Below are 22356 nucleotides of genomic sequence, written 5' to 3'. Positions count from 1 at the left end.
GTGTGGGTTTATTTCTGGATCTTCTATGCGGTTCCATTGATCCTCCTTTCTGTTTTTATGCCAATACCATGCAGTTTTTATTACTATTGCTCTGTAGTACAACTTGAGATCGGGAATGGAGATACCTCCAGATGATCTGTTGTTGTACAGAATTGTTTTGGAGATTCTGGGTTTTTTGTTTCTCCATATGAAGCTGAGAATCTTTTTTTCAAGGTCTGTAAAGAATTGAGTTGGTATTTTGATGGGAATTGCATTGAATCTGTAGATTGCTTTTGGCAGGATGGCCATTTTCACAATGTTAATCCTACCAATCCATGAGCACGGGAGATCTTTCCATCTTCTGAGATCTTCAATTTCTTTCTTCAGAGACTTGAAGTTTTTCTCAAATGGGTCTTTCACTTGCTTGGTTAGTGTCACCCCAAGATACTTTATGTTATTAGTGGCTATTGTGAAGGGTGTTGTTTCCCTAATTTCTTTCTCGGCCCTTTTGTCTTTGGTATACAGGAGGGCTTCTGATTTTTTTTGAGTTGATTTTGTATCCTGCCACCTTGCTGAAAGTGTTTATCAGCTGGAGGAGTTCTCTGGTTGAATTCTTGGGGTCGCTCATATATACTATCATATCATCTGCGAATAGTGACACTTTGACCTCTTCCTTTCCGATTTGTATCCCCTTGATCTCCTTTAGTTGTCTTATTGCTCTGGCTAGGACTTCAAGTACTATGTTGAAGAGGTATGGAGAGAGTGGGCAGCCTTGTCTTGTCCCTGATTTCAGTGGGATTGATTTAAGTTTCACGCCATTGAGTTTGATGTTGGCTATAGGCTTGCTGTATATTGCCTTTACTATGTTTAGATATGAGAAGCACCACCTCTATAATAATGTTATGAGACTTTTATGACAATTACATGCAAAATCAACAAAAATGACACTAAAAGGTAAAGCTATAGGCTAATACAACTCATGAACATAGACAAAGATACCTGAACCCGTAGCAAGCCTAATGTAGCCAATTACTGAAGAGATAATATATCCAAGTTGGATCAAGTTTAAGAATGCAACTTTGATGTAGTATGAAAATACAATAAATAAAATTTACCATTTGTACTTTTGTAGAAAGAAAAAATATGATCATCACAGTAGAGTTAAAAAAAATTGATAGAGTTCAACACTGGTTCATGAGAAAAACTCTAATATGCTAGAAAAAGGAAGTGTTTTCATTAATCTGGTTAAGGATGCCTACATGAAAACTATAGTGAAAAGAATCTTTGATGGGCAATGTTGAAGTGTTCTGCAGTAATGGTAAGGACAGCTATTGTCTCTTCTTCCTCTCCCTCTTCCCTTTTCTCATCCTCTCCGTCCTCTTCCTCTTCTGTTCGTAAAGAGAGAGTTCTATGTAGCCCAAGCTTGCCTAACACTCCCAAATTTTCTATGTAGCTGAAGATGACCTTGAATTTCTCATTTTTCTGCCAGGTGCTAGGAGTACAGATATGAGCTACCACACTCAGCTGCTTCCAGAAACTACTACTGAAAACTCCCGGGGAGTACCAAGAAAGATGATGAGAAAAAAATGACACTTTTCACACACCCACCAAGTCATTGTCATGTCTCTGTATGCCACATTAGATTATAAACTCCCAATGAGGGACTAACTTCTATCATGTTTAGTATTCTTAAGGTCTGACATAGAGTAGGCACTCAATAAACATCTGTTGGATAAATTCATATTAAAATTACAATAGAAGAGATATTAAAAATATGCATTCCTTCTTAATTTTATAATGGCAGGGAAAGCATCTTTTTTTGGTTTTGGTTTTTGTTTTTTCCCCCCACACTGAGAGGGAGTTCATTTCTTTCCTGGAAGTGCTCAGTTCACACCCATGAAATAAAATAAAAATGAGCAACAGCAAATAAATCTAGTAATTACATTTTATTTTCCTGCAGCAACCATCCTACCAGGATCTAACCACACAACAGTGTTATTAACAACCATGCACCCATACTTTATGCTGGCACAGTGTAAAAAGTTCATCACTATTTATTTTGCTTATGACCAGTTCATATTTGTAAGCACAATAAGCCTGAAGTATATAACAAATGCAATACTGCTTTGCATCAGCAGCTTTGAACAAAGGATAGCAAGCTGTCAACAGAGCTACGGCCACATGAATGACAAGATTCCCATGGCAAAATCCTCTATTTGAGCAGCAGATCACAGTTCACATAGTACAGGCATATGGTTCATAACCTAGGCTCACTCTTGTTTTAGAAAGAACACAGCTAAAGAATAAGGAAATACTTACATAGTTGGCTGCACTGTTTCTTTGATTTTTCCATATGCTAGTAAGGAGGCAGATCCTACTGTATAATTAAAGAGACAAATAAAGAAAGCTGCAGGCTTCTGGGAAAGCGTAGCTACTTAGGGGTGGGTGCTGGAGTAAGGGTAGAGGGATATAAGGGTAGAGGGATAATAAATCAAATTTGATCATTATGGAAGTTCCATCCCTCTTTGCACTATGACATTTTTGTCTGGCTTAGAGTCAACAAGGTAGAATTATTCCATCCTCAGGCTGGAGAATGTGCAAATCACAAATGTAATGAATTTACATTTTCACAATAGTCCTAATTGTGTGTCAGTGTGAGACCAACATTATAGTTCATTTTCAGAATGCAGGAGACTAAGAATCAGTAGGTTAGACAGAACTAAAAGCTTCTACAAGGTGCAAAGTAGAGAAAGGACCCCGGTGATTTAGGGAAGAGACTAATACTCAAATGTACCAATATAACAAAAAAAATCTCCATAAATAAAGTTGGAACTGTTTTCATTAATTATGACTCTCAGATTAAAAAAATCCTAAATGGAAAGAACCAAAGGGAATAATCCAGAAGTGTCTGAAAAATCTGAGGACAAGATCACATCGGCAAAATAAATGTCCAGGAATTTGGGAGATGTGATCGCCCATGAAGGACCTTCCTCAAAAATTTTAAACTTCACTCAAAATCACACCACTGAATTGTGCTTTGAGTTGAAGACACCCATCAAAACTTTATTTCCTTTGGCCCAGGATCAATGCCATTACATGTGTGACAAGTTTTTTATCTTTGTGCCAATTGGGCCTATATTCAATAGGGCCAAATGGAAAATTTCTATCTTGAGAAACTTTGGCAAAAGCCAAAGACAGCCATCTGAAAATGCTCTACAGACACAGCACACACATGAATTAATGCTAAGACAAAGAACTGTGAGCCGGTAGATCTAAACCAAATAGTGACTATGACGATAAGAGCCAGACATTTGCTATGTACTGCTCTGAAGAGAGAATCATTCTTGAAGTTGTTGAGTCACTCACACAGAGCACAGAACTAGAAAAGAAACCTCCAAAGATATTCTGATGCCTGAAACTCTGTCCTGATGATAAAAATTGAGACCTATAAATATGAAGCATCATAAAGGAATTACCTTTGGGTAATGGCTGAGTTGAAAAAAAAAAAAAAACATTAATAGCCTTTTGATTCCAAGCTAGGTTATAAAACACAATCTTGTCTTGAATCAAGGTTTAGTGGTAGTGTTAGCATAGTTACCCAAAGTTACATTGTTCTGGATTTTGGCTTCAAATAGATATATTAGCAAATTGATATTCTGAGGACCTTGAGGTGAGCAGTACATTGCCATATTTGTTTAAGCATGATAAGAATATGAATCCATCACAATATGGAGAATGTATGAAGTGCAATGGCTTATTTCTAATTCATGCAAATAAATATCTTTCCAGGCTATACGGAAGATGTAGCTTCATATCAAAAAACAAGGGAATGGTGTGCATATTCTGTATGAGGTCATAGCCACAAAAACTTTACAAGGATGTCCTTTAATTAGTATCAGCTCACCTGTGTATGGGAGAAACAGGTAGAAAAGTGAGTTATACCAGTGCTACTCCTCCATGCTGTGATGCAGCTGCTTGGGGAGGCTCTTGTGCACTATGTAAAACTGGCCATAGTGGGTGGGTGCTGCCTAGGGTTCCTAAATACTTCTAGCCCCAGAACCAATGTCTGACATCAAGATAACCATTGCAAGATGTTGTTCTGGTATCATGACCTACAGAAGTTACGAGAGCTTTTACAAAGCATGGCTTTTTCTGTTGAAGAGGGGAGGAGCTTAGGTGCTGAGATACTGGAGGCCAGGCATGCTCACACCTGCATGGACACTGCTATGAAAATTCCTACTGAAATATACAGTTTTTCTAAACCCATTTTACATTTCCTACATTGGCATTACATACTAACATGGAAATACCAAAAAATGAGCTATCGAGGAAGGCAGGACTTGATGTAAATACCTATGTATAAAGGGACCTGAAAATCACAATAGTGAATCTTTATTTCATCCAAAAGTATTTTCTTCTATCAAAAATAAAGCCACAGCTTGAGCTTCATGCATATTTAGAAGATTATATTTTATGTCATCAAGAAGATAAATTATAAAAGGAAATTTTAAATAGAGTTTATCTTAGGGTATTAAATACATGATAAACTTACTCTGTTTTCAATGATGTTTAAAATATTCATTTCTCTCTGTGGAAGACGTGTGGTATTCAGGTAATAATAGTTTCATTTAAAGAGACTTTAAAAAGTATATAGATTATGCTAAATGTTTTTCTTATTATTAAGTTAAATGAATAATGTATTATTGACATTTTGTGAGTTAATATGCTACATGAGTGCCTGTGATAGTTTTTATTTTATTTTTTTTATTATTATTTTTTTTGTAAATGACATAAATTTATTTTTCATCATTCTGGAGAATAGAAAGTCCATGATCAGGGTGCTGGCAGATCTGGTGTCTATTGAGTGCTCTTTCCACATAGGATTTCTTTGATTCTTCATATGCTGGAAGGGTACAAACAAGCCCCTTGTGCCTTTTTTTTAATTTTTTATTAATTACACTTTATTCATTTTGTATCCCCCCATAAGCCTCTCCCTCCTCCCCTCCCAATCCCACTCTCCCTCCCCTTTCTGCATGCATACCCCTCCCCAAGTCCACTGATAGGGGAGGTTCTCCTCTCCTTTCTGATCTTAGGCTATCAGTTCTCATCAAAAGTGGCTGCACTGTCCTCTACTGTGGCCTGGTAAGGCTACTCCCCCCTTAGGGGGAGGTGATCAATGAGCAAGCCAATCAGATTATGTCAGAGGCAGTCCCTCTTCACATTACTATGTAACCCACTTGGACACTGAACTGCCATGGGCTACATCTGTGCAGGGGTTCTAGGTTATCTCCATGAATAGTCCTTGGTTGGAGTATGAGTCTCTGGGAAGTTCCCTGTGTTCAAATTATCTTGTTCTGTTGCTCTCCTTGTGGAGTTCCCATCCCCTCCAGCTCTTACTATTTCCCACTTCTTACATAAAATTCCATTCACTCTGCCCATCAGTTGGCCATCAGGCTCAGCATCTGCTTCGATGCTGATTCCATTTATTCCATTGATCCACCATTCTGTTTCTATGCCAGTACCATGCAGTTTTTATAACTGTTGCTCTATAGTACAGCTTGAGATCAGGGATGGAGATACCTCCAGAAGATCTTTTATTGTAGAGGATTGTTTTAGCAATTGTGGGTTTCTTGTGATTCCATATGAAGTTGAGAATTTTTCTTTCCAGGTCTGTAAAGAATTGTGTTGGTAATTTGATGGGAATGGCAATGAATCTGTAGATTGCTTTTGGTAAGATGGCCATTTTTACTATGTTAATCCTGCCAAGCCATGAGCATGGGAGATCTTTCCATCTTCTCATATCTTCCTTTAATTCTTTCTTCAGAGATTTGAAATTTTTTTCATACAAGTCTTTGACTTGCTTGGTTAGGATTACACCAAGGTACTTTATGTCATTTGTGGCTATTGTGAACGGTGTTGTTTCTCTAATTTCTTTCTCAGCCCTTTTGTCTTTTGTATACAGGAGTGCTACTGATTTTTTTGAGTTAATTTTGTATCCGGCCACTTTGCTGAAGGTGTTTACCAGCTGTAGGAGTTCCCTGGTAGAGTTTTTGGGGTCACTCATGTATACTATCATATCATCTGCAAATAGTGATAATTTGACTTCTTCCTTTCCAATTTGTATCCCCTTGATCTCCTTCAACTGTCTTATTGCTCTAGCAAGGACTTCCAGCACTATGTTGAAGAGATATGGAGTGAGTGGGCAGCCTTGTCTTGTCCCTGATTTCAGTGGGATTGCTTTAAGTTTCTCTCCGTTCAGTTTGATGTTGGCTGTGATAGTTTTAATAATGAACAGTTTCTAAAACAACCTATTCCTATTTTTGACTAAATGTCAGAGGGACAGGTATTTAAGAAAAAGCATTTTATAAATCTTGGAGCTGAGTGTGCAGTTCAGTAGTACAGTGCTTGCTTAGTTTGTGTAAAGCTCTGGGTTTGGTCCCCAGTATACACATATACATCACCCCTGCCCCCCACAATGGCCATGGTGGCTCATAACTATGACTTCAGCATTTGCAACACTGAGATAGGATTATTATGATTTTGGAGTCAGCCTGGTCTATGTAGTGAATCCCAGGCCAGCCTGAACTACATAATGAGATTCAATCTCAAAAATAAAACAAAAGAAAAACAGAGCATAGTCTTGCTAACACTGGTTTTATAAATGCACATTTCCCTCACACTGCAAACAATGCAGAGTCCTTCTAATTCTCACTGCAACACAATGAAATTGCTAGGCGGAACAACACAGCTTGTGTCTCCAGAAAAAAAAAAAACAAAAAACAAAAACAAACAAACAAACAAAAAAACAGAATAGAAGCTATTCTGACTCTAAACCTATGACTACAATGGAGTTTTTTTTAATGAGGATTTTTATTTTTGAATGGAATATTTTACCAAGAATGTTTTAATCAAGAAGGATGGATACATTTTGACATGGATGTGTTTCTAAAGTAATAACTGCCAGGCAGGGCCCACTGCTCATTAGGTTCTGTTGTCAGAACCCATGGAGTGTCTAAGGGCAGGGAAGGCAGGGCTGAAAGGAACAAGGGCTCACCTGTATTCTCCAAATGTTCCATCATCTTCCTTCATGGGCTGGATTTCGGGGTCTGCGTGAGCATCCTCCTTTTCTTTAACTGAAAAGTTTGAAGTGACATTATTATCCATGGATCCTGAACTTCCTTGTTCAAAGTTTGCATTGCTGAGCAGAGACAGCAGAGCAAAGATAATCTCTATATGAGTAGATGCTGTGTAACTACGTATTTAATGTGGCTATGAATGTGCTTTGATATTTACTAAATCAATGCTTATTAACACATCAGGCTATATCAGTCTTTTCCCTGTTGAAGAAATGATTTTTAAGTTTCTTATATTTCTTCTCTATTTTCCAATTAGTGTATTGACGATAACAAATCATTTTGTAAATATATTATTTTGCAGTGTTTTAAAATGATTTTTAATGTTTTTAATCACATGATAAATTGTCAGGTAAGTAAGATATAAATTCATCAACTATACAGGGACCATAATGTAATGTCACACAGGTTATTGTATTCCCTCTGGAAAAGTGTACATGCTGGCTCCTTCTTTTCCTGTATACTGGCTTTTGGTGCTACTTCAATGCTCATAACCCTTTTGGAACCTAAGGAAGCAGGTTTTCTTGGAGAACTGACTGACATATTTCTCCATGTACCCTATGACCCATGACAGTCTGTATGATATAATGAGGGGTCAAAATGGTTTGATCAGGAAATTCAAATATATGCCTCTAAGAGGATAGACTTTTCCTATCTCCCTTATTTATTTTAAGTTTAGCATATAATTCTGTAGCACTAGAAAGCATTTTTAATCCCTCTTACCTGGATATTTTCCACCCTTGTTTCTTCTGATGAAACAAACGATGAGCAAAATTAAGATGAGGAGGGCAACAGCACACATTAGACCTATGAACCAGCCCTGGGTTGCAATATCCACTTGCCGGCTTGCCATTGCTACAAAACAAATCAATGGCATCAGTGGGAATAGGTTAATATCAAAATGAGATCTGTTTTGGTCTTTTCATTAAAAACAAAACAAACAAACAAAAAAAACCAAACAATGCCACAGTATATGAGCCTTTAGGTACCTTTCACAGGACTTTAAATTGGAATCTGCCAATCATCAATGAGAAATTACATACTCAACTTTGAAAAACTTTTATTATGTAAAAATTTAAAATAGAGAAATCTTGATGTTAGTAAGAGTAAGTGCCACTGCACCCTGCTAAACCCTGGGTTCACAGTTACTTCAAGTGCATATTTCTCAATAGAAGTACAGTTCCAAACCAAGTAAAATCTATTATCTTGGGGATAAAATAAAGTATGCTAATATAAAACTGAATTTTAGGCAGACCAGAATATATACGTCTAATGGAGTATTTTCCCTTCAAAAGAAATGACTTTGGGAGGTGAAAATGTCACTGGAATGCTGAAGCTATTTTTTCAGTGTTTTAGAAATCTGTTAAGAAAAGAAAACGGACCATGCAAGAAACCTAGCCACAGAACGCCAACATTATTATTTTACAAAACACCAAGATTCTGAATAAAAATCCTGAGAATGTCAAATCTGCTGTCAAAGGGCCAGTATTTGTTATTGTTTGGGCTCTATTATTCAAAGAACCTTAAAATATATTTTGATCAATAGAACCATTATTTGGAGTAAGTGAACAGTTTGAAGAGAAAATACTCATTTACAAGTATACAATTCTTTATGTCTCCATCTATTCTGTTTGAGTAAATGATGTGGAATTATTTATTCAGCTACTCATAGTACGCAAAGCTCCTAAATTTAGGTATTATGAAAAAGTGTCAATTGCATGGGACAAAGTGCAGCATCAGTGGCTATTCAGATATGCCCACAAGGACTTGTTTAAGTAAGTTTGCATGAATTCTTTATTAAATTCCTTTGTTTTTTCTTTTTTAACCATAAGCAACAAAAATGTTTTCTTCTTTTGCTTTTATACACATGCCTATATTGTGCCTTTAATCTGAGTTTCCTCTGAAAGTGCTTCACTATAGGGTTAGATGTGTGTGACTTCTGCATGCAGAAATAAGCATGTGTATCCCAGATTTCCCATATGAAGTAACATTTCATTGTGTCCTTTTGCTAAAGAAAATCTAGGGAAAAGATGAAATAGTAAAAATCAAGTGTGAAGTGGGATGTAAAAAAATGTCTGGAGAAATGTTTAAGAAATAAAATTGGAGGTGAAAATATATTATTTGGAACATAAAACAGAGGCCAAAAGCCTTTTATAAACAGCCCCCTATGCCTCATTAATCAGAGGGGCTTTGAGTTGTATTGTAACCAGGAACATGTAGAACTTGTGTAAAAACAGCTCTAGCTTTCATACACATGTCACAGTGGTGGTGATGATGATGGGGATGGGATAATAATGATGCCAGCTAACAATTTATTTCTCTATGCTAGGAACGTACTGGAGGCAAGATCTCATTTAACCCTTACAACAGTCCTATGAGGTAGGAATTGTAATAATCCCAAGGCCAGAGAGGGTGAGAACAAGAGCTTTTCTAAGAGCGAGAAGGGAACTGTGTCTGTTTGTCTGTCTTTAGTTAGTGAACATGCCACTAGGCTATTTAACTGTCCTGATATAATGCATTCCTGAAAATATGGCCAGACACCAAATTCACAAATGTCTGAATATAATAAACTTCCTTGGGTATTTTCCAACAAGGTAAAGTTTGGAAAATGTTTGAAAAATTCATTACATTCTCTTCAGCAATATAATCTTAATAATTTACACATGGCCTTTGCATGCCTTTCTTCAAACAGAGCCCAAAACTACATGGCAAAAGTTATTTTAATCATGAGAATACTTGATAATATTGCATTGTTATAAGTAGTTTCAGCATTTGTGTCTTTCATTAAATCAAATGAGACTGATGAGATAAAAGACAAGATGCTCAAGTGTTAGTGCTGACACTTATCTTCCACAAATGGATACTTTCAGAATTGAATTCCTTCCCAGCAGTTACCCATGAGTAGCTGTGCAAAACTAACTGTTCCCTGGAATCTGACCAAAGTTGTTCACGTTAACTTTGAATTTTTGCTTCTATATCAAAGAAAAACAGTATTTGGCTTTTCTACAATCCACTATTTAAGAATAGCTACTCACAACAAGTGAGCAGGTACATGCATACATACATACATACACACATACATACATAGACAGAGACAGACAGACAAAGAAGAAATCTTTTGGGCTTTTTTGTTCTTGGATCTGAGCTTCAAAGAGTTTGACTTTGAAGTGAATCCAAAAAGCTCATGTGTTTGAACACCTGGTCCCCAGCTAGGGTTCTCTTGAGAGGTTGTCATTCTTGAGAGGTGAAGCCTTGCTGGAGGAATTTGTTCAATTTGTGTCTTATTTCCTGGTCCTCCCAATACTGTATGCCTGATTCTTGGTCTATCAAGACATGAACAAGTAGCTTTGGGCTCCTGCTGCAATAGCCACTTGCCACTTCCACCATCATCCTTTCCCATCATGATGAATTAGACTCTCAAACCACTGGCTGAAATAAATCCTTCTTCATTAAGTTATGTCTCATCAGGTCACAGAAAAGAAAAAAGTAGCTAATATATGTGGATATTAGTTGAAAAATGAAAGTAGATTTCCTTCTCATCTAGAATTTCTATAGTTAAATCATATGCATGTATTGCTTGAATTATCTACTAGCTGATAAATTAAACTAACATAAAAGGAGCATGCAAATACAAAATAAGGCAAAGGAGTGAGGTCTGTCTTGATTCCTAGACATTTCGGAACAGTCTGTTGTTCTCATTTTGCTTGTTGTAACATGAATAGTCTGTGCTGCATGGTGGGAGATCTCTGAGTACAGTGTTCTTTGGTACTCTGAATCATAGAGTGAGACATATGATTGATATTTATGAAGAATTCACAAACATAAAAATGTCCTGTCTAGAACCTGGAAACAGCCCAGATGTCCATCAACAGAGGAGTGGATACAGAAATTGTGGTATTTTTACACAATGGAATACTACTCAGCAATCAAAAAGGAGGAAATCATGAAATTTGCAGGCAAATGGTGGGATCTAGAAAAGATCCTTCTGAGTGAAATATCCCAGAAGGAGAAAGACAAACACGGTATATACTCGCTTATATAGACCTATAAGATATGATAAACATAATGAAATCTATACACCTAAAAAAGATAATCAAGAGAGCGGACACGGGGTAAGATAATCAATCCTCATTTAGAAAGACAGATGGGATGTGCATTGAACATATGACAGGAGTCTACCGCAGAAGGCATCTGAAAGACACTACTTAGCAGTGTTTCAAAGCAGACACTAAGACTCATAACCAAACCTTCGGCAGAGTGCAGGGAATCATGAAAGAAGGGGAGTTAGTATGATGGGGAAAGAATAAGAGCTCCACAAGGACCAAATATATCTGGGCACAGGGTCTTTTCTGAGACTGACATTCAACCAAGGACCATGTATGGATATAACCTAGAACCTCTGCTCGGATGTAGCCCGTGGTAGCTCAGTAACCAATTGGTTTCCCATAGTGAGGGGGAACAAGGACTATTTCTAACAGGAACTCAGTGGCTGGCTCTTTGACCTCCCCACCCCCCAAGGGAGGAACAGTCCTGTTAGGCCACAGAGGAGGACTTTGCAGACCTGATAAAACAGGGTCAGATGAATGGGGAGGAGGTTCCCCCCCCCCATCAGTGGACTTGGAAAGGGGAAGGGCGGAGAGGAGGGAGGGAGGGTAGGATTGGGAGGGAATGAGGGAGCGGGATACATCTGGGATACAGAGTTAATAAAATGTAACTAATAAGAAAAAAAAATAAAAAATAAATGTCCTGTCTAGTTAAAACAGTTAGAAATGGAAAGAATGAGCTTGAAAAACAGTAAGGTTTTGGGCCCAAGAACAGATCTTTCTTAAAAGAGAAGGGTTCCACAACTGAGGGGCTGAAGTATAAAGGACAAAAAGGGCAATGTTAGAGAGAGGTCACATCAGGACAGAGTGCTCTGCTCACTGTCCTCCCTACAGTCCTGCTGTTTTCTGTCTCAGTGTATGCTACAGGTCACAGTTAATAGTATCCTGGACACACAGACTTCAAAGGTGGGCACTGCCATGTACTCTGAAGTGTACTGCCATGTTCACTGCCATGAACTCTGGAGGGAAAGGTGAGCTGAAGTTTCTGGAATTAGCAAATCTCAGAGAAAGAAGCAGCACATGGATGGACACAGAGTCAAAAATTAGGCAATCAGTAAGCGTCCCCTCAAAACCTAGTGTTGAGAGGAAGCCAGAACAGCAGATTAAAGGTTTGCATGGAGTGCTTCCTTTAGTCCTAAGAACAGAGCACTGCCCCCTGGGAGGAGGTGGGGACGTTACTAGAACTATATCAACACTTGGTTGTTGTTGTTATGTAGATTATGTAGAAGGTGACAATAACTTGGTCTTGCAGCATCCTCCATCACTGGCACACAACAATGTCCCACTCTTTCCATTTACTCATCTTGAATAAGACTAACACTTGCCACTGGGGTAGCAAGCATCTACCCCTGAAGAAAAGATGTTTTTGTTTAAAGGAGACATCTTTGATGGACAAACATGCTAGCTATACCATACTATAGCCCTACCAGACTGCAGTTGTGACTGGGGCAAGTTCTTCAAATTGACACATGGTGGAAGTGGACAGCAATGATGCCCACTTTAGAGGGATTTTGTGAGTATGGAATGAAAAAACTTCTTGCCTATTGTACAGTAGACTGATTAAATGCTGTATTATTGCTCATATTCTAGCTGTATGTCTACACAAACTTTTAGTATTTTGAAATTAACAGTTATCATTAACAAGTAAATGTCTTGCAGAGCTGAGTTGTTTAGAATTCCCCTTTTATATTTAATACATTTCCTAGATTATATGTGCAATGAATATGAAATAGAAGGAACAGAATGATGGGATTTTTCTTAAAGCATACATATTTAGAAAGCCTTGTTTTGTAAGTTATTCATTATTAACTTTGGTTTCTCTTTTTAAAACTCTTCCTGGGTGAATATTTTTAAGTGATATGAAATGGTTTTAAAATCATGTTTTGTTAATAAAACTACAACACTCCATCTTTGCCTTTGGTTTCTACAAGGGTATGTAATAATTCCTTAAGAATAAATGACATGACTGAGCAGAAGATGAACGTTTGAGTCCTAGAATTAACACAGATCGAAAAGCCCCTGTTTTAATCTGAGTAAGCAGAGATTATTTTCTTGGCACCAAATATCTATTATTACTAATTATTATTATTTTATATGAACATTTCTCTTCCCTTTAAAACTTTACTTTTTTTACTAGTAAACTCTGAATAACAGTCACAAAATTAAAACAGGCATTTTTTTTGCAATACAGTGCAATACAGGACTAACAGAATTTCCTTTGTACAAACTTTGTAACACTATATCAATCATCTAACCAAATTACAGGCTTCTTTTGGGTTGTATTCCATTTTAGTGTAAAGAACTCTGACTATCTTAGATGTGATTCTAACCTAAAAAGAATTTCAGACATTATCTTTAATTTAATTCAGAAGAATCCTAAATAGGGGAATTATTATAAATTGAAATACAAATCTAAATAATGTAAGTTGAAGTTATATTTAGGTCTTTAAAAATAGTTTGGGGTAATAATGTGGTTGAAAGAGGATTTGTCCAACCTTGTAACTCTTATAATACGAGCAGACAAACATAATTAAAATGCAAAATCCCAATCAATCAGATAGACATTCGTATCCCTGTAAGCTCCAGCCTCTAACTGGAGTGTCTGGTGGCTTATACTTCTGAGCACGAACCAGAACTGGTGTGGTGTGTGCCTCACCTGGTCCTGTCTCAAACACATCCTCTGAACTCACAAAACCAGAGTCCCCCTCAGCACCAACTCGAACTTTGTATGCTGTTCCTGGCATTAGACCCTTTAACCTAAAGAAGCTTCTAGAACCATTTACAATTTCTTTCCTCCATTCTTCTTTGCCTATGGAAATTTTGCAAAACAACAAACAAACAAAAACAAATTTGAATATTTCAAGGGATCAGAAGTTACTTAATACTTCAAGAAAGTATAATTCTCTTTGAGGTAAAAATAAAAAAAATCTAGGCTGACTGAACAAAACATTTTAGATATTGCAGATCTAATTATTTCAAATAAGTCAGTTAAAATGAGGAGCTAAGTGAAAACATACTCAAAGAGGAACCTATTGGACACTCAGTGTGCACACAGGTACACATATCGCATTGTGGACATTATTCTTTTTAATACAGAGAATACAGCCTTATGTCCTCCTTGGACCATGAATGGCTGAATTTCTCCCAAGATGTTTACTTTAAGAACTATTTTACATTAAGTGGCTTCAATGCACTATGGGAATTGTTTATAAAGAGTCATAAGATGAATCTTTTGATAAATTTTAATGTCTTTAATTGTATCTGACTTATAAAATTTAATATTTTTCAAGAATTGATGAAATCAAGTTATTTCTAAAGGGACTGCTATTTATGAAAATATGTATTTGATTGATAAGGGCCTGAATAAAAAATTGGATGGTGTGCAACATTTTGTCAGACATTGTGCAAACACCCACTGGTCATTCGGGCTGTGATATGTAGGGCACACTGAATTGAGCAAGTGATGGATGGGTTTCCACAAGTCACTGAAAGCTCAAGCTGCCTGCACCTTCCACGACACATGGCTGTGATGTAAACTTGGAATATATAAAACTTGGTAATACAAAACACCAAGACAAAAAAGGATGCTCCCACAGCTTTAATTTTCTTCAATTGCTTGTAAAATGTTGCAGGGTTAATCTGATTTCTACTTCTAGGAATTCCAAATTGGAAAAAAAAGTTGTCTTATTTGTACTTAAAGGTTAGTATTTTATTTACGTGTTGCATATACAGAACCAATTTAAAGTGCTCTGACATGAAAAATAACATGCAGTGAACTTATGCACCCCTGGCTATTGATAACAGAATATTTCTATTTATATATTAAATATGTGGGCTTGTGGTTCATTGTGGTTTTATTGAAATGACTCTGATTATTTTGATGGAATCAAGTTATCTTTCAATTCGGCCATAGTAAATTGTAAACATTATTGGTCTCTTAAAATGTGTCCCCCAAATCAAAAGCAGGGTAATAAATCATATCTTACTGCCTGCTACACCATATTCAACATAAAACTTCACATGCTCTGGTCCCTCATATTTCCAACTGATATTGGCATATGTCTCAGCAGCTGCAGCAGTGAGATTGATCCTGGGATTTACTGCTCGGACTAAATGCACAACAGAAAAACAAAACAAACAATCATATTATAGCGCCATACACACTGATTGAAAGATAAAATGATTGAAATTGTGCAAATAAAATGTTAGAATTTATTGTAAAAAATTTAGTCTCTGCATTTTTACTCTTGTTATAGAAAGATGTACCCAGTTACTAAAATATTATAATAATCAGAGTAGTGATATATTATTAAAGTTATGAGTTCTAGTCCATGAGTTCTGAGTAATGTAAACTGCTTTCCATTAGATCCAGTCCCAGTAAATGTCACTGTCTTCATTTATTGATGGACAATGGTGACTGATGAACTTTCCTGAGAGCAGAAGCCGTTAGAGGATATCAGACTTTCAGGTACCATGGGGCTACTTTTCTGTTTTATTTAGCTTTTCAGTGTAGGTCTTCAGAGAATTTATGTTGGGAGGAAAAGAATATTCTCTAGAATAATGACTTCTAATCTATTGTGAGTCACAACCTGAGAATCTGAGGATCTGATAAATTCCTCATTACAGGATTTCACATCTGTGCATTAGAGGATGTTGGCTAGGATCCTACTGAAGGATATGATGAAGAAACAGGTATAAACATGGTGGTCAAGAAGAAATAAAAGGAGCAGGAACTAGCTGACATGATACATCCCAGACAGTGACAGTCTTGCCTGGCTCTGGCTACACAGCATTTCCTGAAGAGCATCTGAGAGCCTAACCAGCATCTAAAGATCCAAATTATAGAGGCTCCTTGATGTTCTCCATACAACTGACTAAAAACATATCTAAAGTAATTAGAAGTGTTATTTGAACAGCCCGGTGCTAATTCTATCAGCCCCACCCCAATAGCTTCAACTAAAAGTGAGAACTATGTGAGCTAAAATTATAAGATCCTTTTGCTACTCCCAGAGAAATTATATGTGATATGAAATCAGAAAGCACTGAGAAGTTTCCCTGGACTCTGAAATTAATTCTAAAATGTTATATAATTTAGAAGTTCTGTGTTAAATGCTGTCTGATGAAGTATCATATCTTAGGATGAGGTGTATAAAGAGATCTGTGGGGAGGAGAGGGGTTGGAGAGGGATGGTAGAAAGGTGTGCAGTGTACACATGTATGATATTGTTTACAGACAAATTTAATTAATAAGGATATACAAAATTTAAAACGCACATTACAGTTTAAAACGCACTTGACCTGTGAGATATAACTGGGTGACATGCATACTTTGTGCTGTATTGTGTTGATGCAAAAGGAATAGCAGAGGGCAGAGTGATTACTGAATTACCAAAAACAATTTTAATTTTCCCAGATTATCTTCTTAAGTGGATAATGGCAAGGGGTAAAATAAACAAAAAGAACTATATGGTCATGTGTGTGAACTATCACCAGCTGAAACCTAGGGCACACCAATATCTATCTATCTATCTATCTATCTATCTATCTATCTATCTATCTATCTATCTATCCATCTATCTCCAAGACAGGGTTTCTCTGTGTAGCTTTGGCTGTCCTGAACTCACTTTGTAGACCAGGCTGGCCTCTAACTCACAGAGAGAGATCCACCTTCCTCTGCCTCTCTGAGTGCTGGGATTACAGGTGTGTGCCACTGCACCTGGCATAATAAGGTTCTTTTAAAAATTCTGGACTATGAGCTTGGAATTTAGTTGGTAGAGTGCTCATCTAATGTCTATGAAGCCCTAGGAGTGGCCCTAGCATTGCATAAATCCAGGTGCGGTGGCATATTCTTGCAGTCCCAGAACTTGGAGGTAGAAGCAGGAGTGTGAGAAGTCAGGGTTCTTCTTCAGTTACATATCAAGTTCTAGGCCACTCTAGGAGACAAGGCTAGCTTAGGATACATGTGAGCATGTCTTAAAAAATTATTGTGACATCATAAAACTGATGAATTTAATCTTGGAATAACTGTAGTTTCTTGAAAGCAGAACCGTAGCTAAATAACTTTAACCAGATAACATCTAGCTTTTAAAAAAAAGATTTATTTATTTACTATGTACACAATGTTCTGTCTGTATGTACACCTACCTGCCAGAAACGGGCACTAGATCTCATTATAGATGGTTGTGAGTCACTATGTGGTTGCTGGGAATTGAACTCAGGATCTCTGGAAGAGCAGCCAGTGCTCTTAACCTCTGAGCCATCTCTCCAGCCCAACATCTGGCTTTTTAAAGCTTAAAGTTTTAAAAATTTATTTACATGCATTTGTGTGTGTGTGTGTGTGTGTGTGTCTGTGTATGTGTGTGTGTGCACATGTGCATGTGTGTGCTTATATGTGTACATACAACATGGCTCTTGGGTGGTGGTCAGAGAACAAGTTGTGAAAATCGGTTCTCTCTTTCCACCAGACCGGCTCTGGGAATTAAACTCAGGTCATCAGCTTGGTGGCGAGTATCTTTACCAGATGAGTCATCTAGTCGGTCCTGAAACAGTAGTATCTATGAATATCCTTTTCTGCTTTCTTTCTAGCGCTTCTTTTCTGGATTGTTCTGACACTTACATTTTTATTTCCAGCTTTACTAAAATTAAATTGGTGTTCTGAAGATATGTCAGTCCCACTGTGTTCACTGAAGCACTCTTTGTGAATAAGGACAGGGAAACTAAGGAAAGGTCCTTGGACAGATCAGCAGATAACCATAACTGGCGTGCACATGAAGGAATACCACTCAGTCTTACAGAAGAAGAAAACACTATTTGTGAAATAAGCCAGACTCAGAAAGAGTCTAATTACATATGGAATCTAAAGCAGCCAAACAGAAAGATAGGGCAGAAGGGTGACTGCTAGAAGCTAAAGTCAGGTGAGGAAACTTCCAATTTTAAGACAGACGTATTTTAGATCTCTAATGTGTTATTAACTGTACCTAAAGTGTCTTTACTAAAACCTGTATTTATTTTTCTCTTCAATGTCAGATTACAGTTTCTTCAGGTTGTATTGCTTGGCCACTTTTACAACAAGGAGTTCTAACCTTCTTCCTGTTAGCTGTTCTTGCTCCACTTTCTTGCTCACTGAGTGCTTGGCATCCCAGGCAATGAACAAGGGGCTCCCAGTGCTATCTCTGAGCTTGGCTTCTCCAAGGGTTTCCTTGCCTACCTCTTACCACAGTGAACCTTTCTCCGCAGCCACATTCCTAAACTGCAAAACTTCCCTGTTAAAACTCAAGGACTTACCTCTAATTACAGGCTTCTGTGGCTGCTAGAGCTATTCACCTTTGGCCTCCAATCCAGTCACAACTCAAGGGCATCTCTTTTCCACTAGTACATTGCTAGCTATAACATAGCATCTTGTGGGTTTTCTAATCCTGGCCTTTGTTTGTGTTTCTGACCAAGAATTCAACCTTGACTCACTTGTTAGAGAAAATTGGCCTTCAAGACCCAGCACTAAGGTAAGTTCTTTGTGAAGCCTTTCCTGACCTTGCTGGGCCAAATAAATGCTCTCCTTCTTGGTGCTCATGTAGCATTTCATTCATACTACAGGTTTGGCATTGTGCTGCCACATTTCAAGCATGTGAAGGGAAAAGTCTTGTTTTAAACTTTCTTGATTCACAGTGTCATTTAAAAAGTAGTTGTGTTATCTGTGCCAAGGAGACAGCATTACCTGCTACACTGAGTGTTCAAACACATTTGTGTGGGATTTTGTTGCTGTTGTTCAGGTCAAATAAAGGCATGAACTTTAAACTTGAGTTTTTAACTTATTGGATCTTTACTCTAGTAAAAATCATCTAGTGAGAGTCATATCCCAGGGAGGACTCAGCACTGGCTGTGGCCTAGTGGAGCTTTTCCATTCAGTCCTGGGGTGACCATGGTGGCTGCAAATTAAGCAGAGCACAGGCTTACTAATTTCTCCACATTCCTGTATCAACTAATTACTCCACAAATCTGTTCTGGTGTCTGGTGTCAAGCGCATCAGTGTCAAAGTGATGGGACACAGGGATACAGATCTTCTAGCAGTGGGGTGGGGGCAAAGCCCACATCCACTTTGCTAAGGTCTTGTTTCATTTCATTGATAAACCTTCTCAGAGCTAGCTCCCAGAGCCCTGGCCCCTGAGATCATCTAAAGAACCATAGAAATGGAACAAGAACTGCCAAACAAGGTAATTTTTATGTAATTGATGCTTTGAATCAGACAAGGAATGGATCAAAATGGACTCCTAATGATTTATTCACAACTTAATTATTTTCCTTTTTTTTTTTTCTGAGACAGGGCTTCTATGTACAGTCCTGGGCTATCCTGGACTGCCTTTGTAGACTATGCTGGCCTTAAACTCACAGTGATCTGTCTCTGCCTCCCTGAGTGCTGGGATTAAAGTACCATGCTCAGCTTTTTCTCAACTCAATTATACTGAGGAGAGTGTACTAAGCATGTGCAGCTTTGTTTTTCTCTCATAAATTGTCCACAGTTGAATTTGGTAACATCTAATAAAACCCAAAAGTCTTTTAATATAGATTTATTTTCATTTGAGTTTAAAATAGAGTTTACTGTATTGAAATATGACCAGCAAGAGGGAAGCACAGACTTGTGTCACTGGCAGCCCCAGGGAAGCACAAGTTCTTGGCTGCCACTGGCCATGGACACAGACATAAGGCAGCCAGGCTTTCAGTGGAATTTTTGAGTCAAAGTTACATAGCATAGCTTGTTGTACAACTACCCATCCTTTTAGCATATCCCAGAAAAGAGATATGCATATAGAACAGTTACTCTACATACAGTAGAAGCTTAGAACTGCTACAACGTTGTCCTTTTAAGTCTAAAACCACAAATATAATTTAAAATGACTGAAAATGAATATAATTTTGATTCATTTGCTCTAAAATTAATCTTGCAATTCACCAAGGCTCTGGCTATAAGCAGAATTTCTAAGAAAATAGAAAATATATATCAAGTTGAAGCTTACAATAGTGGACGTGGACACACTTAAGACAAGACTCCCAGCTCTCTTGTTCTTTTCCTTCCCTTCTATTTATACTCATCTGGTCTCTTACAGCCCAGGACAAGTCCTGACTGTGGGTATTTCGCTACTTCACTGGGAGACAGTTCTCAGAGGCAAGCACATAGCTGCTTTCTATGTGCCTGGTGGACCAATAGCCAGAAGTCAAATGTGGGGTATTTGCTACAGGTGGAAGAATTATTACAAGTTATCAAACAACATTCTGCAGCAAGTGTTTAGGACACAGAGGGCAGTCAGAACTAAAGGAGAGTAGATGCCATCCACTGAGGATCATTGACTATAGCTCAGGAAGGGGAGACTTGAGCAGTTAGTGGCAAAGACATGATAGAGTGAGACAGCTGAGCAAAGCATGGAGGCTGACTGGAACACTTATGTGCAGAGACTGTCACAGATCAGTTGTGGGGTATCACTAAGCCAAAGCTCAAAAAGATAGTATGTTGTAATGCTATCAAATGGAAGTACCCTATGTCACTCAGGAGTGAGGCCAGGTCAGATGGCAATCAGAAGCTCAGTTGAGCTATTTGTGGAAGGCTGTTTTCATCTAGGATTCAAATTCCTGATATGTGACATGGCCATATGGAAGATCTGTGACAAATCTTCAGTCTTGGTTCCATCTGATCTAACCCAAATTATACTCTTATAATCTAAAATTAGGATTTTCACCAGGGACAAGTCTTGAGAAAAAAAAATTGTGAGTTTAAACATGCGATTTTCTACTCAAAACTACGTAGAAACTAATTTCAAAGCCACTATTGGACCAGATATTCTCCTTTTGGTGGTTCTGAAAATATTTTATTTTCTCATTTTTACCCATGCTGCACTTCTCCACATTTAACATTACAAAGTTCATACAAGTATAAAGTCATGCAGATGAATTATTTTACCTTTGCCTGCACCTACATCAGGCGGAAGAATACCAGCTTGATGAAGGGAAACAGAAACAGGACACTAGATAGTTAGATGTAACACACCCGTGAGCATGTACAGCCATATTTTAAAGAACACTTATTAAAATGCTAAAGCATGCAAGAAGAATGAAGCCTATTACATTAGGCACAGGGACAAAAATGTATTGTTCTTCCCAAACTTACTCCATAGTCAAATATAAACATTACTTAAGGTGCATTATTCTAAGAAGGCTTAGGATGTTTTGACCCATTTTTGGACAGAATTTTTAATTTCATATGCCGTAGAAGCTACTGAAGATAACCAATAACCAGATGAATAGTCCTTAAGAAATTCTACAATTTAGAGACATTCAAAACAAAAAAATCTTTCACAATACTTAAAATACTTTTAGGTTTATCTGTTTTATACATGTGAAGTGTAAATGTTTTGCCTGCATTTATGAATGTGCACTGCATGCATGCTTGGTTCCCACTGAGGTCAGAAAAGGGCATCAGATATCTGGGAACTGTATTTATTGATGGTTGTGAGCCATCCTGTGGATGCTGGGAACTGAACCTGGGTCCTCTGTAAGACAAAAGTGCTCAGAACCACTGATCTATCTCTTTAGCATCATTTCCCCTTTAATCAAAAAAATTTCTGAATGATTTTTTAAAATACTCAATTTAATGGGACATTTTTTGCTTCCTCTAAAGATGACATACCAAAATACAATGTTTCTTTGTTATGCATGAAATAAGTGCATTATTTAATAATTATTTTTAGTTTTTTTCTAAAAAGTCTAAATCAATATATAGACAAGCAAGACTTAGGACCTAGAGCTAGAATTATATATAGTCACATATATGTACATGCGTATAGGCAAAAAGTTACATTGAACCTTGAACTCAAATGTGACCAGTATTGTTCTTTCTTCTTCCTGATCCAATATTTTTAAAAGATTTATTTATTTGTATGTGTGTGTGTCTGCATGAGTTTATGTGCACCATATGCATATCAGGTGCCTGTGGAGACCAGAAGAAAGCATCATATCCAGTGGAACTGGTGTTATAAGCAGTTGTGAGCTACCAAATGGGTACTAGGAACTGAACCTAGGTCCTCTGCAAGAGCAGTAAGTGCTCTTAAGCACCAAGCCATCTTAGCCACCTATTCCAATATTTTAAAATGTAAGTTT

The 22356-nt window shown here is 37.5% G+C and overlaps 1 protein-coding gene across 18 annotated transcripts in view; it reads right to left on the bottom strand.

Moving 5' to 3' along the window:
• Nucleotides 1–22356, bottom strand: part of Nrcam (neuronal cell adhesion molecule) — a 180952-nt gene that overhangs the window by 9188 nt on the left and 149408 nt on the right. For 10 of the 18 annotated variants that reach the window (XM_055621111.1, XM_055621128.1, XM_055621147.1 and 7 more), the window contains 2 exons: nucleotides 7836–7967; nucleotides 7034–7112 (listed from right to left, as the gene is read on the bottom strand). In XM_055621111.1, coding sequence (XP_055477086.1) covers nucleotides 7034–7112; nucleotides 7836–7967 — 211 coding nt within the window. Of the gene's footprint in view, nucleotides 1–7033; nucleotides 7113–7835; nucleotides 7968–15201; nucleotides 15325–21160; nucleotides 21197–22356 lie in introns of all 18 variants that reach the window. The other 8 variants (XM_055621095.1, XM_055621119.1, XM_055621138.1 and 5 more) reach the window with 3 other exon arrangements.

Source organism: Psammomys obesus, unplaced genomic scaffold (genome assembly GCF_907164565.1).
Source record: "Psammomys obesus unplaced genomic scaffold, mPsaObe1.curated_primary_1811, whole genome shotgun sequence".
In the NCBI taxonomy this organism is placed as follows: Eukaryota; Metazoa; Chordata; class Mammalia; order Rodentia; family Muridae; genus Psammomys; species Psammomys obesus.
The sequence above is the reverse complement of the archived record's forward strand: the minus strand, read 5'-3'. Positions and strand labels throughout refer to the sequence as shown.